This window comes from Panthera onca, chromosome D3, assembly GCF_046562875.1.
Source record: "Panthera onca isolate mPanOnc1 chromosome D3, mPanOnc1 haplotype 2, whole genome shotgun sequence".
Classification (NCBI taxonomy): Eukaryota; Metazoa; Chordata; class Mammalia; order Carnivora; family Felidae; genus Panthera; species Panthera onca.
The window spans coordinates 76,336,493-76,352,138 of NC_138350.1; the positions used below are offsets into that span (position 1 = coordinate 76,336,493).

At 42.7% G+C, this 15,646-nt stretch overlaps 1 protein-coding gene and 1 pseudogene across 2 annotated transcripts in view; one reads left to right on the forward strand and one right to left on the reverse strand.

The window, feature by feature from the left end:
- The window catches only part of MALT1 (MALT1 paracaspase), a 63,424-nt gene that overhangs the window by 16,218 nt on the left and 31,560 nt on the right, over window positions 1–15,646 (forward strand). The window contains exons 3-7 of one of the 2 annotated variants that reach the window (XM_060613957.3): window positions 4,712–4,833; window positions 10,200–10,359; window positions 12,664–12,842; window positions 13,274–13,370; window positions 13,892–13,921. In XM_060613957.3, the coding sequence (XP_060469940.1) occupies window positions 4,712–4,833; window positions 10,200–10,359; window positions 12,664–12,842; window positions 13,274–13,370; window positions 13,892–13,921 (588 nt within the window). The remainder of the gene's footprint in view (window positions 1–4,711; window positions 4,834–10,199; window positions 10,360–12,663; window positions 12,843–13,273; window positions 13,371–13,891; window positions 13,922–15,646) is intronic. The other variant, XM_060613958.3, reaches the window with a different exon arrangement.
- On the reverse strand, window positions 5,259–5,731 carry LOC132665150 (small ribosomal subunit protein uS17 pseudogene; annotated as a pseudogene).

Here is a 15,646-nt window from a genome sequence, read left to right on the forward strand (position 1 = left end):
TGCCAGGAAGCTGTGTATTCGCGCTTTCAAATAGAACTTTCATTTGTTTGCCGTGGTACACCCTGCGTAGCCCTATGCCATCTTCCCTCCTTACCTTTGTTCAGCACCTTCTGACTAGTGGGCGCTGCGCGAGGGTGGTTACAGGTTGACCATGGTTCCCTGCCGCACAACACTACGTGGGAGGAAGGAAATTTGTGTGGTTAAGGCATGGGAGGTATTGTGACTTCTTGTCTTTACTACTCACCAAGGGCAGTTTCCAGATCACGTGGTGCCTTTCAGTTCTCAGTCTTTGAAGCATGAAGTAATAAATACATGTCTTTATTTGCTTTGCTTGTTGAAGACTAGACTACTGAAACTGGTGGGACAGGACAGATGTATAAGCTGAGTTTGAGTGTACATTAAAAATCATTTAGTCTTATCTCCCACACGAAGGAAGGATACCCTTTTAGGACATCCTGACCCTATGGGCCCTTTGTCCGTTTAGAGTCATTCATTTCTTTGTAAGACACTATAGGGAGAAAGCCCTTTAATTTACATCACTCTTCTCTCTTTGTATAATAGGAGAGAATATTTGCCGTGGTAAATTTATGAGCACTGCCTGGTGCTCTCACGAGGCAGACGATTAACACGGGAGGTGCGCTAAGGAGGGGCGCCTGGCTGGCTCAGCCGGTGCGGCATGCGACTCGATCCCAGGGTCATGAGTTCAAGCCCCACTTTGGGTGTGGAGATGACCTAAAAATAAAATCTTAAAAAAAAAACAAAGTTGGGGGGATACCTGGGTGGCTCAGTCAGTTAAGCGTCCGGCTCTTGATTTCAGCTCAGGCATGATCTCACGGTTCATGGGATTGGACCTGTGTTGGGCTCTGCGTGACAGCACAGGGCCTGCTTGGGATTCTCTCTCCCCCTCGCTCTCTGCTCCTCCCCTGCTTTGGCACATGCTCGCGCTCTCTCTCTCTCTCTCTCTCTCTCTCTCTCAAAATAAACAAAATGTTAAAAGAGAAAAAGAACCACTGGAAAATAACTATGGATGTGTTAATTAAGTCAGTGTGGTAATCACTTCACAATGTGTATGTATATTAAATTATCACATCGTACACCCTAAGTTTATACACATTTCATTCGTCAGGTGTTCCTTCATAAAGGCGAAGAAAAAAAAAAAAGAATCACCGGGTTAACAAAAGCATGGGGATTTTAAAGCCCAAGAAAACCTAGGTTGCATTCTGGTTCTGCCATTTTACAATGGAAAAGCAATTAGTCTCAGAGGTTAAATACTATACTCAAGGTAATTTGGATGACTTTTTGCAAATAACTCCATTTTCTTCATTGTAACGTAGGTGTAATCAATATCTAACTCATATGGTTCTTGTGAAGATTAGAGATCAAAACGCCTGGCACGTATAAAGCAGTCAGTAGTTCTTATTGTGACGGTGATACGTGTTCATTCAACAAATACGTGTTGAACACTCAACTGTTCTCACCATATGCCAGGCACTATTCCAGATGTTGGGTAAACTGGTGACGAAGACAAACGAGATCCTTATTGTCCTGAAGCTTCTGTTTCAGTAGGTGAGACAACGAAACAGGGATTTCAGTTGGTTCGTGCAGTGAAGCCCACAAAGTGGGGTGAGTATAATAGAGAAGGTGGGGGTGGGGGATAGCTAGTTTAGAGACATTTCCCAGCGAAGCCAGAGACCCAGCAGGTGATGAGAAAGAAAGCGCCTGCCATGAAGCAACAGGGGGCTGGAGGGGAAATCCAGCAGAGGACTAGTAAGTGGAAAGGTAAGTGGAAATAGCTGGCTTCTGAAAAGAGGGGCCGGTGTGGCTGGAACCAGGAGAGTAGGAGGGGACGAGGTTAGAGGCATCGGTTTAAGTAGGACCTTGAGACCATGATGAGGAGTTTGAATTTTATTCTAAGTACAGTATGAGGTCAGTTGAGGGTTTTAATCAGAGGAATGATATGGATTGATTTACGTTTTAAAAAGGCATTTTGGGGGCGCCCGGGTGGCTTAGCTGCCTAAGCGTCCGACTCTTGATTTTGGCTCGGGTCATGGCCTTGTTGTTTGTGGGTTCAAACCCTGCACCGGGCTCTGCGCTGATGGCACAGAACCTGCTTGGGATTCTGTGTCTCCCTCTCTCTGCTCCTCCCCTGCTCGTGCTCTCTCTCTCTCTCTCAAAATAAATAAAAATTAAAAATTTAAAAAAATAAATAAAAAATAAAATTGGGGGCACCTGGGTGGCTCAGTCAGTTAGACGTCCGACTTCAGCCCAGGTCACGATCTCGCGGTCCGTGAGTTCGAGCCCCGCGTCGGGCTCTGGGCTGATGGCTCAGAGCCTGGAGCCTGTTTCCGATTCTGAGTCTCCCTCTCTCTCTGCCCCTCCCCTGTTCATGCTCTGTCTCTCTCTGTCTCAAAAATAAATAAACGTAAAAAAAAGACATTTGGGCTACTGGTTGGAAGCAAGGAAACCAGTCTACAGGCTCTAATAGGATTCCAGCAGCATCTGATGGTGGCTTGGGTTACGATCATGGCGTTGAAGATGAGGAGACGTGGAAAAGCGCGACCGACAGGACTTGCAGAGAAATTACTTGCAAAGAATGAGGGGTTCGGGAGGACTGCTCTAAGTTTTCGCCCTGAGAACCCGGATGGAAGGGTCGGCTGGGATGGAAGACGGCAGGGCCTCATGAAGGAGTAGACCTTGTTCAAAAAGGATTTGGGACTCGTCAAGTTGGAGATGGCTAGAAGACCCACATTTTAAAGCCCGTTTGGCCACAAGCCCTGTGTTTTTCCGATTTATATTTGTTCCCTTCTTTTGTTGTTACAACTTTTTTTTCTTTCTTATCACACATAAACCTTGAAAATCAGAATCTTTGTATCTTGAAGTTGTGACATAAGCCTTTCCTGGCCAAAGACTCGCATCGGGAGTGTTAAATGCAGTGCCGTGAGTTGGCCGCCGAAGTGAGTGCATTCATCCCATTTTCTGTCTTCAACATGTATTTTCCAACCAACACATGAGACAGATTTCAGAAGAACTCTGTTCCTTCTTCCGTACGGTGCTAACATAAAGAATTAACGAATGGGAAAGTTCTCCCTTGGCAAAGGTTTCAAATTCTTTTTTGAGAGGATGTGCTCTCTTTACTAAAGATTTTCCAGGGTTTCTCCAGACCCTCAATTGTAATAATTGTGCGATCAATATTTATTTTGGATTTTGGTTTTATTTGGTATCTTTCTGGAATGCTTTTCACTTACCCATTTCACCTTATTTACTATTTTTGTTCTGGAAAGTTTAGTATGTATTTGATACTTTGATGTATTAAGACTGCTTTTATTTGGACTCACTCCTCTTCAGTTGTAATCTTGTTTTGTTCCTTTGGATTGGTGGGTTACAGAGGAAAACCCTGTTATCAGATCATATGCAGGATAGATGAGGAAAGAAAATAAAACTAGGTACAGAGAATTACATTTTACAAGTTTTTTTTTTTTTATTTAAACCCAAATTAGTTAACATATTTACAAGTTTTAATGACCTTTCCTTCTTCCTTCCTAAAAGCCAGCTAACCCACTTTTCCGTATTATAACCTTGGCAAATGTAAAATTTCCTAGCTTTGGTTTCTTTTGTATCGGTCATGTGTTGCTGCATAGCAAATTACCCCCAAGTCCCAAGCTTAATACAAGCAGCATTTATTACTTCACACAGTTTCTGAGAATAGGAACCTGGAAATGGCTTGGCTGGGTGGCCTTGGCTCCAGCTTCAGCCGCTGCTGAGGTGGGAGTCCAGCTGTTAGGCAGGGCTGCAGCCGTCTGGTTTGACTGGGGTTGGATAGTTCTCAGGTAGTTCACTTACAGGGCCTTCGGCAGGAGTCCCAGCTGTCTTTCCTTATCACTTGGGCCTCCCACCGGGCTGCCTGAGCATCCCCATGTCAGGGCAGCTGGCTTTCCCAGAAAGAGTAACTGAGAGGGAGGCGGGATGGAGGGCATAACATTATTGACTTAGGATCGTCTTTAAAGCTTTCCAAGTGTCGATGCTGAAAGTCCTTTCTCAGATAAGAAATGCCCGTATCCCATATTTCAGATTTATATCCTGCTGTTCTGTTTCCGTGCCTTTGTGTGTGCAGAATAGTTTCACTTTAATGCCAAGTCATAACATTAAATTCAGATGTCTTTTGGAGACGTTCTCAATGGCCAACACTCATCTTATCGTAACAGTGCCCCTAACTCAGTTGAAGTGCCAGCCGTATGAGCGTTTCTGACCAGGTGTTTGACAAGCCAGCACTGAGAACTGCATCATGAGTGCTGTCTAGCAGACATCTGTTTAGAAGGTGCATCCTGATTCCAGAGGTGTTAGAATGCAGAAAAAAGTTTTCTAAGAATTGAAGAAACAGGGCAAACAGTTTTCTCCTCCAGTCATGGGAAGTACAGTAGATCAAAGTCTTCTGGGGATGAGTTTCTTTCCTCTTGGTTTTACAAAGCCTGGAGCTCACAGATGCCTAGTCTGATGGGGAAGGACACACGAACGGGCAGTTTGCAACTGGAATGAATGTGCAAGTTATTTCCACGATACTTTTTTCTTTTAATTTGGTTTCAGAAACATAAACAAGGAAAACCTCTCTACCGTAACTTAGTTAACTTTTTTTTTCTTTCCGTCTTCCTTTCTTTCTTTTCTTTCTTCCTTTCTTTCTTTCTTCCTTCCTTTCTTTTTTTTTTTTTTTTTTAAGGAATAAAGATCACCGTAAACCCAGAATCAAAGGCAGTCTTGGCTGGACAGTTTGTGAAACTGTGTTGCCGGGCAACTGGACATCCCTTTGTACAATATCAGTGGTTCAAAATGAATAAAGAGGTAACTTTTTAAATGTACTTTACTTTCTCAGTCATAAGAGAGAATGATAGTAAATTAATTAGCATCATTATCCTCAGCGTATGTTTTAGAATTTTGATCTGATAGACAAGGCTGTGTTATTACTGAAGTAGTGAAAAATCATCATTTTGCTAAGACAGTCCCAAAAATTGTCATGTTAAAAAAAGGTGAGCAATAATAAAATCAATTCTTTAGTCACTAAAAATTGTGGAAATTAGGAATCACTCAGAGCAACAACGTTAACAGACGGTAAATATTGCCAGTACATTCTAACATATCCATACAGAACTCCTTACAACAAATTATATTCCAGCCAAAGTCTCGCTTTTTTTCTTTTTCTTTCTTTTTTTTTTTTTTTTTTGGAAAATAACTTTATTTTCTTTGAGGGTGTGGACAGATGTCTAGTCTCAGGACTTCTGGAATCGCTTCTTGCTGCCAGCAGCCTTTGCGACTTTGAGCTCATTGAAGCACGGTCTTGCTCGAGGGCCGGCGCTGGCCCACTGTGACCGTGCTGCCCATCCGGATCCCCGAAGCAGGGGGACAGGTGCACGGGCGTGTTCTTGTGGCGTTTCTCGAAGCGCTCGTCCTTTCCCTTGCAGCGGAGGAGGTCTCGGTGGATGACAGCGGTCTTCGGTGTCTTCATCCCGGTCACCACACCAGGCAGAATCCACCCTCGGATGGAGACATCGGCACTCAAGGGGCATTTCTTGTCAATACAGGGGCCCTCAGTGGCCTCCTTGGGCATCTTGAAACCCAGGCCAATGTTTTTATAGTTTCGTGGGAGCTTCTCCTTGCCAGTGTCTCCCATCAAGACCTGCTTCTTCTTTTGAAAGATGGTTGGCTGCTTCGGGTGGGCACACTCAGCCTGAGGGTCCGCCATCTTCCCAGCTGCCCGAAGAAAGGCAGCCGAAATCTTTAATTAAGATCTTTCAAAGGTGACATGGAAGGTTAATGGAATATTATTTTAAACATTCCATGTAACCATTACATCAAAAGATTTAGGCTATTGTGGTAGATTCTGAAGTAAAATTCAGGCTGGTGGAGGGGAGCGTTTATTCCTCTTGTGGAAATATTGTCTCCCTGCACCACCCAATAAGGAATTTAAAATCACGTATTGGAATCCTTTTTTTCTTAAAAGTTCTTTGAGCTCTCTGCCACTGGGCTTTTCCCACCAGTCTGTCCGGCCCGTGCTGTGTCTCACTTTAGTGGGCCTCTCTCCTCTCTTTCCACCTCCCCTCACTCCCTTTCCTCCTAGATTGTACCTTGAAACTCCATATTCTTTTCACCCTGCTAGTCAAATAACTAAGCTTTCTTCCGAATTCAGTGCAAAGTCTACATTTGCAAACCCGAAACTAAGTTAAAGAGCCATTCTGAGATTATCATCTTTCCTTTAATGGGATCATTCTGTGCCTTAGAAGAAATCTGTGGTTTTGTGCCATTTTTAATTTCCATCCCTTACGCACAAGTAAGGTTAGAGCAGCCAGACTGTAGTGAGAGATCGCGTGTAGCCTCTGCTGTTAGGCCTCTGTTGGAACCCTGACTAGTTATTAGTCATGTGAATTGCTGTCATCCGCGGTTACGAGGATTTAATGGACAGGATGTTTCATACACTAGGCTTTCCAGAAATGGTAACTAAAGTTATTTTTAACAGGGCACCTGGTTGGCTCAGTCAGTTGAGCATCCAGCTTCAACCCTGGTCACGATCTCGCTGTTTCTGGGTTTGAGCCCCAAGTCAGGCTCCGTGCTGACAGCTCAGAGCCTGGAGCCTGCTTCAGATTCTATGTCTCCCTCTCTCTCTGCCCCTCCCCTGCTCACGCTCTGTTTCTCTCTCTCTGAGAAATAAATATTTTTTAAAAATTTTTAATAAAAAATAAAAATAAAGCGATTTTTAACATTTTCTCAATTGCAAAGTTGCTTTTATTTTAATAAATGCCTTCTGAAAGAGAAACGACATAAAACTTACAACATTAAGAATATCATTTGTAGGGGCGCCTGGGTAGCTCAGTCGGTTAAGCGTCTGACTTCGGCTCGGGTCATGATCTCATGATTCGTGAGTTCGAACCCCTCATTGGGCTCTCTGCTGTCGGCGCAAAGCCTGCTTGGGATCCTCTCCCTCTCTCTCTCTGTCCCTTCCCTGTTCTCTGTAAAATAAACATACATTAAAAAATATATATATATCATTTGTAAAATATGCCCTGGTTTGAGAAAGGTAAAAATGTAGGGGGTGGGGGCGCCTGGGTGGCTCGGTCAGTTAAGCGTCCGACTTCGGCTCAGGTCATGATCTCACGGTTTGTGAGTTCGAGCCCCGCGTCAGGCTCTGTGCTGACAGCTCAGAACCTGGAGCCTGTTTCGGATTCTGTGTCTCCCTCTCTCTCTGCTCCTCCCCTGTTCATGCTCTGTCTCTCTCTGTCTCAAAAATAAATAAACGTTAAAAAAAATTAAAAAAAAAATGTAGGGGGTGGGGAGTACTTCTTAGATTTGAAGAGTTATAATAGATTCTAAAGCCCTCACAAGTCGAGTTGTATTGAACCATTCTTTTTTAAATATCTTTTTTTAAAAAACGTTTATTCATTTTTGAGAGACAGAGACAGACAGAGCATGAGCGGGAGAGGGGCACAGAGAAAGAGGGAGACACAGACTCTGAAGCAGGCTCCAGGCTCCGAGCTGTCAGCCCAGAGCCGGACAGACGCGGGGCCGAACCCAGGAACCGTGAGATCATGACCTGAGCCGAAGTCAGCCGCTTAACCAACCGAGCCTCCCGGGCACCCCTTGTTGAACCATTCTTATGTTCATGAGGCTATTTTAAGAGCTATTCCTTTTTATTTTTATTCTTTTGAGCTTTTTTATTCTGAGAGAGAAAGAGAGCGTGCTCACACAAGCAGGGAGAGCAGGAGAGAGAGAATCCCAAGCAGGCTCCATCCACACTGTCAGTGCAGAGACCGATGCAGGGCTTGAACCCACAAACAGCGAGATCAGGACCTGAGCCGAAATTAAGAGACACTTAACTGACCCAGCCACCCAGGAGCCCCTTACGAGCTGTTCATTTAACAGATACCTGATGAGCACCTGTTTCGTGCCAGGCCAGGATCTCAGGCCATGATGATGAAGCACTGACACGCAGGGTCCTGCCCCCCCCCCCCCGCCCCCCCAGTGGGGAGAGACAGTGAACAAACGAGAGTTCTTTGAGCTCAGAACCGTGAGGAAAATAAACAGGGTGATATAAAGTGAGATGCACTGAAGTCTTAAGCAGGAGAAATAACATGATGGGATTTGCGTTTTTAAAACACAAGGCCCCTGCTTGGAGAGGAGCAAGAGGCCCAGTTAGCCGGCGCCCGAGCTGGCCTGGGCATGGTGGCAGCGTGGCTAGAGTGAGGCCGTGCAGCGGGAGCAAAGCGCCCAGGCCAGGTTACTTTAGAGGCAGAGTTTAACCAGCCCCGATGGAAGAAAAAGGAAGGGAGATCAAGGGTCACCCCTGGATTGGTGACTGAAGCATCTGGGGACGTGTTCTATACTGAGGTATTGAAGGTTGGGAGAGAACTAGACTTAGGGAGAAAAAGCAAGGGTGTGGTTTTAGATGTGTTAAGTTCGAAATGCCTGTTAGACATCTGCATGAATCAGCTGGGCAGTTTGGACATCTGGAGACACATTGGAAGTTGATGTCACGGAAGAGGACCCAGTAAAGGGGCTAAGAAGAAATCTGCAAGAGGGAAGGGAGGACATCCAGCAGAGAGGGATACGAAGCCTCAAGGGGAAAGTATTGTAGGAAGAAAGGGGCAGTTCGCATTCTCGGTGCTGCTGAGAGGAGGGGATGTGGGTTTAGGGAGGTTTGTTGAGGGTGTTTTTATTTATTTAAGATACAAAGTACTAGAGTAGGTTTTTGAGAGTGATGCAATAAAAGAAACAGATGCTAAAGCAGGGAGAAAATCGCCAGGAGCAAGGGAAGAGGCTGGGATTGGCAGAAGAGGAAGAGGTTTTCCTCTACCCTCTTAGGTTCAGCCTCTGGGTGCCTGTGAATTAACTGATGAAGTACAGATTAACAAGAGAAAAAGGTTTTTTTTCCTATGGGAACTTACAAAGGAAGTAGCTCTGTGAATAAGCCAGCAGCTTACATGCTTACTTAACAGGGAAAAGGGAGGAGGGAGAAAGACGCGTATGGGAAGAATGAGTGGGTTTCTCTAGGAAATGCGAAGAGGTTTCTAGAAGAAGAAACAGATAAGAAAGTTTGTGATAATATTTCTTCATGCGGGTGCAAATGGTCTTTCATCATCACGGCCATAAAACTCTTCCTGGAGAGGGGATTTATGGTAGGTTTACTCTTAGTCTCCCTCCCGGATAAAGTCACCCTGAAGGAGGAATGTCCGGTAGCCTCATTTCCCGGAAGTTTTTGCTTTTAGTCAGATAGGGGAGTCGCTGGGAAAGCCGCTTTCTGCAGTCTGTTCATCCCGGACGTCTTCAGCTTGAGCCAGTCTGCCTACCAAGCCTCGCCACGGTGCCAAGTGCAGCCCGCCATCCCAGCTGTCAAATCTTCAGCAAAATGCCCTGGGCCTGGTGCAGGTTCTGAGGGGGTGGGAGTTGAATTCAGTTGGTTGGGGTTTGGAGAGAGAGAGAGATGAACTTACTAAACTACGCTTGCAAGCAATCTAACGTAATGGAATGAAGTACACGACTCAGCTCCTTGGCAACGTGCCGGAGGTGGGTGGCCCTTACAGATTAATGAGTAGAGGGGAAAGAAACCCTAATGTGGTGACCAAAGGCCTGAGGGGAGAGCTTGGGAGACCCTTGGACGGCCATCCTTCTCATCACCGACATGCTTTCCGTAGCCCTTCTCTGCCCAGACCCTGAAAGAAGTGTAGTAGTTAAGGAGTCTGTCCTCTTACGGAATTTTGCAGATGAAAAAATAGGGTCTCAAGGTAAAAAAAAAAACAAAACAAAAACTTGCTTATGTGTATTCGCAGCTAATTTGGCCATAACTGAAATTAATAGCCAGGCCTAACTTTCTGTGTTACTTATACATTTCCCATTGTAGATTCTTTGAATACTGATGATTTGAACAGTTTTAAATGAAAAAATAGACGATTTTCTGTTTGGGGAAGAACTATGGGAGAGAGCGTAACTCTCTGGTTAATGCACTTGTAAAAGAGTGTGGATTTCTAAGACTTTAATCTTAAATTACTCAACATGTTGCTTGGTTGTTGTTGTTTTTTTTTAAGTAAAAAATATTTCAGGACTTGAGAAAAGATACGCTTTTCAAAGCTCCAAGGAAATCAACACATTTTTTGCCCAGCACACTTTATAAGGCGTGTTTTCATGAGTCATTCATTTACATTCTCTTACTGATTCTTTCACAGATTCCGAACGGAAATGCATCCGAACTAATTTTTAACACCGTGCACGTAAAAGATGCAGGCTTTTACGTCTGTCGAGTTAATAACAATTTCACCTTTGAATTCAGCCAGTGGTCACAGCTGGATGTTTGTGATGTCACAGAAGTAACAGGAAACCTCCAGGGTAAGTGACAAATTAAATTGAATACTGGAATGGGAATCGCCTTACTTTATTTCAGATGTTTAATTTCATAGCATCAAAAACAGTACCGGAAGCTCGCATGTGTACTTATCACCAATAGAAGATCACCAGTTGCTAAGATTTTATCTCCTGTGCTTTGATTCCTTCTCGGTGAAGGTTGACATGTATACGCATATATACGTTATATGTAGATGCCTTAAGGTGACCTGGAACCTCAGACTGGCCCTGGTGCTGACCTCTGGGAACTTCCTTCTCTTTCTTTCTCCACTGTATATTTTTCTCCCAAACACTCGTATTACTCTGAACATACTGTGTTGTGGAATAAAAGCTCTAGAGTCAATGTTGACATGAAAGGGCGCATATCGTTCACTGCAGTGAAGTGTTTCAATCAGACTGTTTTTCTAGTCCTTGTCATCTATCTACTTAGTCCAGTAACTGGTATTGATTTAAAAACTCAGTCTGTTCTAAAGAGTCGCCCGTCAGTTGTTATTTTTCTTATTCACACTCACAGTCAAGAGCCATATTCTTTGTCATTTTGCCAGACCAAAAGAATAGGTGGGAAACAGACTTTGTTACCAGTCTGTCTTCCATTCTTCTGTCTCAATGTAGCTTTTCCTATACCTGAATAAACAATGTCTAAAAATAGTCATGATGAAGACAACTATTTTTGTCTTTCTTGAATATTTCTGTGCATGTAATGAACTTTAATATGTTTATAAGTGAAATCCTCTGCATGCAGAGGACATTTGAGTCTAGCATGAAGCATGTATGTATGATTTACATGGTGGGATTTTACATTCTTACGTAAGCATGAGACAAAGGCAGTGTGATGGAAAGCCAGACGCTGGCCATGCTGTCTGTTACACTGTGTGTGTTGTGTAGAACAAAAAGCATTGAACAGAGTAAAAGGTGATGTGTGTATATGAGAAAATTAATTATATGATATCATCCCAGTACATTCTTTTGTACATTTTAGTCCTGTTTACTTTCTCTTTGTTTATAAGAGGATGTGAACTGTAGAGTTTCCAGCCAGTTCCCCATATTAGAGAAGAACTAAAAAGAGAGTATAAAAGAAAATAAGAGAAAGAACACTGGTGAATTAAGGTGTCAAAAAAATAAAATAGCCTCGCTGGCCTTATTTGTGAAGCCTAATTGCTTTTAGCATATAGAGGTATTTTTTCCCATTTTCTTTGTATCAAATTTGTATTAAACCTAAATATCTTTCTCGATGGCGGTGTTTGTGACCGAGCCAGTAGACTCCCACGGTGTGCTTTTTTGGGTTCCGCCCCTCCCCCTGATTTTGTCAGAGTCTTCACCTTTTTTGAATTAAACTCTTTTAGAAAAATGAAAAAAAAATAAAGTTAAGTACATGAAATCCTATTCGTTCAGCAAAGACATCACCTGCCGTGTGTGAGACACCAACTTTCAGGACAGAGACTTGGGGCTGTGTTAACACTGGTAAGACCTCCTTCCTCAAGGACCTTAGAGCAACATGAGCGTTCAATAAATAACGCTCTCTAGTGCCTACCTCAGGAAGAAATGCTAGTGATAGTCCATTCATATTTATTCCATGCTGATAACAAAACCCCTCCTTTTAATAAGCTAAACAGTAGAATGTAGCACTTTCTGTTTGAAATATGAATATCACTCAAGGTGTTAATAAGTCATTTGCCCCCACCAAAAAGATTCTGTGGCCAAACACATGTGAAAACCACTTGAACGATTTTCCCTTCTTGAATACACAAAGCATACTAATGACTAAAGCTCTGAGAAGTCCTGCAATAAAAAATCTGTGTAACTGTATTTAACCCAGAATTTTCCAAACTTACTTGTCTACAGCATCCTGTTTTTTCTAGTTTTTTAAAAAGTTTTTATTTATTTTTGAGAGGGAGACCGAGAGAGAGCAGGGGAGGGGCAGAGAGAGAGAGGAACAGAGAGAGAATCCCAAGCAGGCTTCGCAGTGTCAGTACAGAGCCCGATGCGGGACTCAAACTCACAGACTGTGAGGTCATGACCTGAGCCGAAACGAAGAGTTGGGCGCTTAACCCGCTGAGCCACCCCAGCGCCCCTCTACAGCATCCTTTTATCCACAGAACATCTCTTAGTATTTCTAGAAGTGCCACAGTTTTATGAAACAGAGTTTGGGGAGAGGCTAGTAAGGGTTACAAAAAAATTAACTTGAAAACACTTTTTTTTTTTTTTTTTTTTTTTGCAGTTAAAGGGAAAAAAGTATTGTTAACCTGGAGATTTTATTTATGTTCAGTGATATTTTTCTTTTAATTTCAGGGAGTTTGGATGGCATCTCTGAATCCAAGTTGCAAATCTGCGTTGAACCAAGGTCCCAAAAGCTGATGCCTGGCAGCACGTTGCTTTTACAGTGTGTGGCTGTTGGAAGCCCTATTCCTCACTACCAGTGGTTCAAAAATGAGTCACCATTAATACATGAGACAAAAAAGCTATACATGGTAGGAAGTTGGTTATTTGCGTATTTTGTGTGTTGATATAGAAAATAAATAGTATAATTAAAAATTAAGACAGACATTAAAATTCATATCCTTTGGGGAGTTTTCACATTTTCCTTGTTTTCTTTTCAAGTCCCTTGTTGTTCAATATTAACTGATTCTTCTATTTTTAAAAGTACGGGAACACAACACTAGCCCACATCTAGGGGCTTATACTAAAATGTCAGACAGTATTGTGCCTAACTCACCATTATTAGAGTCACTAATATTTGCCTGCTAATATTTAACCTCATAAATGGAAATGATGTAAGACTATCTAAAGTCCTCTGAGATGTTATAGGTTTTTTTTCCTGACTTCAAAATAACTTTTTCTCCAAGCCAATTTAGATTAAAATTGAAAAGGAAATGTGTGTGTGTTCTGATATTGAAAATAGGTGCCTTATGTGGATCTGGAACACCAAGGGACCTACTGGTGTCACGTATATAACGATCGAGACAGTCAAGATAGCAAGAAGGTAGAAGTCATCATAGGTAAGCAGTCTTACTCAGTGTTCTCCCGAATGGAGTACAAAACAAATTATTTAAAATGAAACATGTAAGCCCCGGAAATTCTACTTTCTACCTCATTCTATTTAATGGTGTGTTAAGTCTCAGGAGTTACGTTGTTTATACAGAAATGCGAGAGAATACTTACTTCACAATCATAAACGTTTGTGGGGAAAAAAGTATTCTTTAACAACTTTAGTTATCAAAATCTTGATTTAAGTGGGCAGAGAGTCTCAATAGCACGTCCTTTTAAAACGGAGCGCTACAGACCTAGAAAGGAAAGAATGATTACCAACCAACAATCCACATTATGAAGTTCGTAATTTGGGAGTTGTTCTGTTCAGGCTTACTGCATTTGTAGTGAGGTCGTCCACAGTAGGCGATGTCGATGCACATGTTGGTTTGCCAACATATTTGTATGATATTTATTTCTCTGTTTACCTGATGGCTGCCCTTCCTGAGAGCATGAATTACACTGTATTCACATTTGTTTTCTCTGGAACAAGGAAGAACAGATGCAGTGGAGTGCACTGAAGGTAGCGTAATCCTTTGGTTTGAACCCGAATACCCTGCATGCTGGTTCCTCTGGGGAGCGGTGGAGTGCTCTGTCTAGCCTGCTGAGTGCAGCGATGGAAAAAATACTAGCTATAAGAAAGAGATTTCGCTGAACGATACTGTATCTCAGTGTTAAGGTTCGTAAATTGCCAGCGACACTGTCAAGTGGACACACGTAACTAATTTCCAGTTGACCTTCTACCGTCGCGTTACTGCACATCTTCTGAATAGGAAATACTTGCAGTCAATTTTTAATGTTAAGTTTTACCTATAGAGTCTGTTAAAGAGACGGATGGCTGTACTATCATGGATAACCATTTGGATGATCGCAGCCATCCTTTTAGCCACGGCTGCGTGCTGCTCTGATGCGAACGTGCTTTCCGCGAGAGTTTCCCGCGAGAGTTTCAGGACAGGCAGTTTCTTGTGGAGCACATGTTTTGTCCGGGATCTGATATTTGTTTCAATGTAAACAATTTTACGAATGAAGATCCATTTTTAAAGCTACAAGCCTATAGATGAATCCACTGTGTCCTCTTTGTCATAGTTTATAAAGAGAACCGGGCAAGAATTCAACATAAGCTTTTAAGTTGTTTTAATTCTGTGAACCATTGCGTATAAGTTCTAATGAGTAAATTGGAATACTTAAGTTTCCTCCTTCCCTTAGTATATCACATTGTTTCACGAAATTCGATTTGTAGATAGCAAAGTATTTTTTCAATTCCTGCTTTACACTTTTACTTAACCTTGGGCTCCACTCGGGTAAAGTAAAAAAAAAAAAAAAAAAAATGATGTTAAATCTTCTGGTTCCTGGATTTTCCTGTCTTTCATTTCTCTGTGGTGTCCATTGAAGTGCTGTAATTACTGGTCTTGTCCTAAAGCATCCTTTTGACCAAGAACTCTCTAGCATAAAGGGATCCCAGTCCTGTTGTCCACAGGGGCCTTACATGAGAGAAGTTCTGTGAAGAAATCCTAACAAACTCGTCCTCCTCCTCTTACTCCTTTTTTGCCTGGTTGCATGATTTTCTCCACCTTCCTAACGTTGGATATCTCTGACAACTAACATACACACTAGCACTGCTGTTTGGCTTTAGGGCAATGCATGGAAATCACCGTCCTGCTGGGGTGCTGCTATGGGGTGCCTGTATGATTCTCTGTGGTTTTCACAATGGCAAACATTATTAAATTATGATTTTCACACAAATCCTCTCAGCACGCTTGGAGATGAAGATCCAACTATGCAACTACTTCAGGAATTTCCAATGGAAAAATTAGACCCAACTTTTCTTTCTCAAAGAGCGTAAAAGTTGAGATGTTTTCTAATTGGCAGATTGACACATACCATTAACAGTGTCCCACTTCGTATCTTTTTTGTTTTTTTTAGCCTGCAGAATATGATGTTACCTATTTCATTTTATGTATTTTGTTAAAGATACTTCATCAGGACAAAAGTGGGGATTGAATAGGTGAAGCTTGGGATTTTTTTTTTTTTTTGTCAACATTTATTTTTGAGAGACAGAGAGAGACAGAGCATGAGTCCGGGGCAGAGAGAGAGGGAGACGCAGAATCCAAAGCAGGCTCCAGGCTCCGAGCTGTCAGCACAGAGCCCGACCCGGGGCTCGGACTCACAAAACATGAGATCATGATCTGAGCCAAAGTCGGACACTTAATCGACTGAGCCACCCAGGCGCCCCAAAGCTCAGGATTTT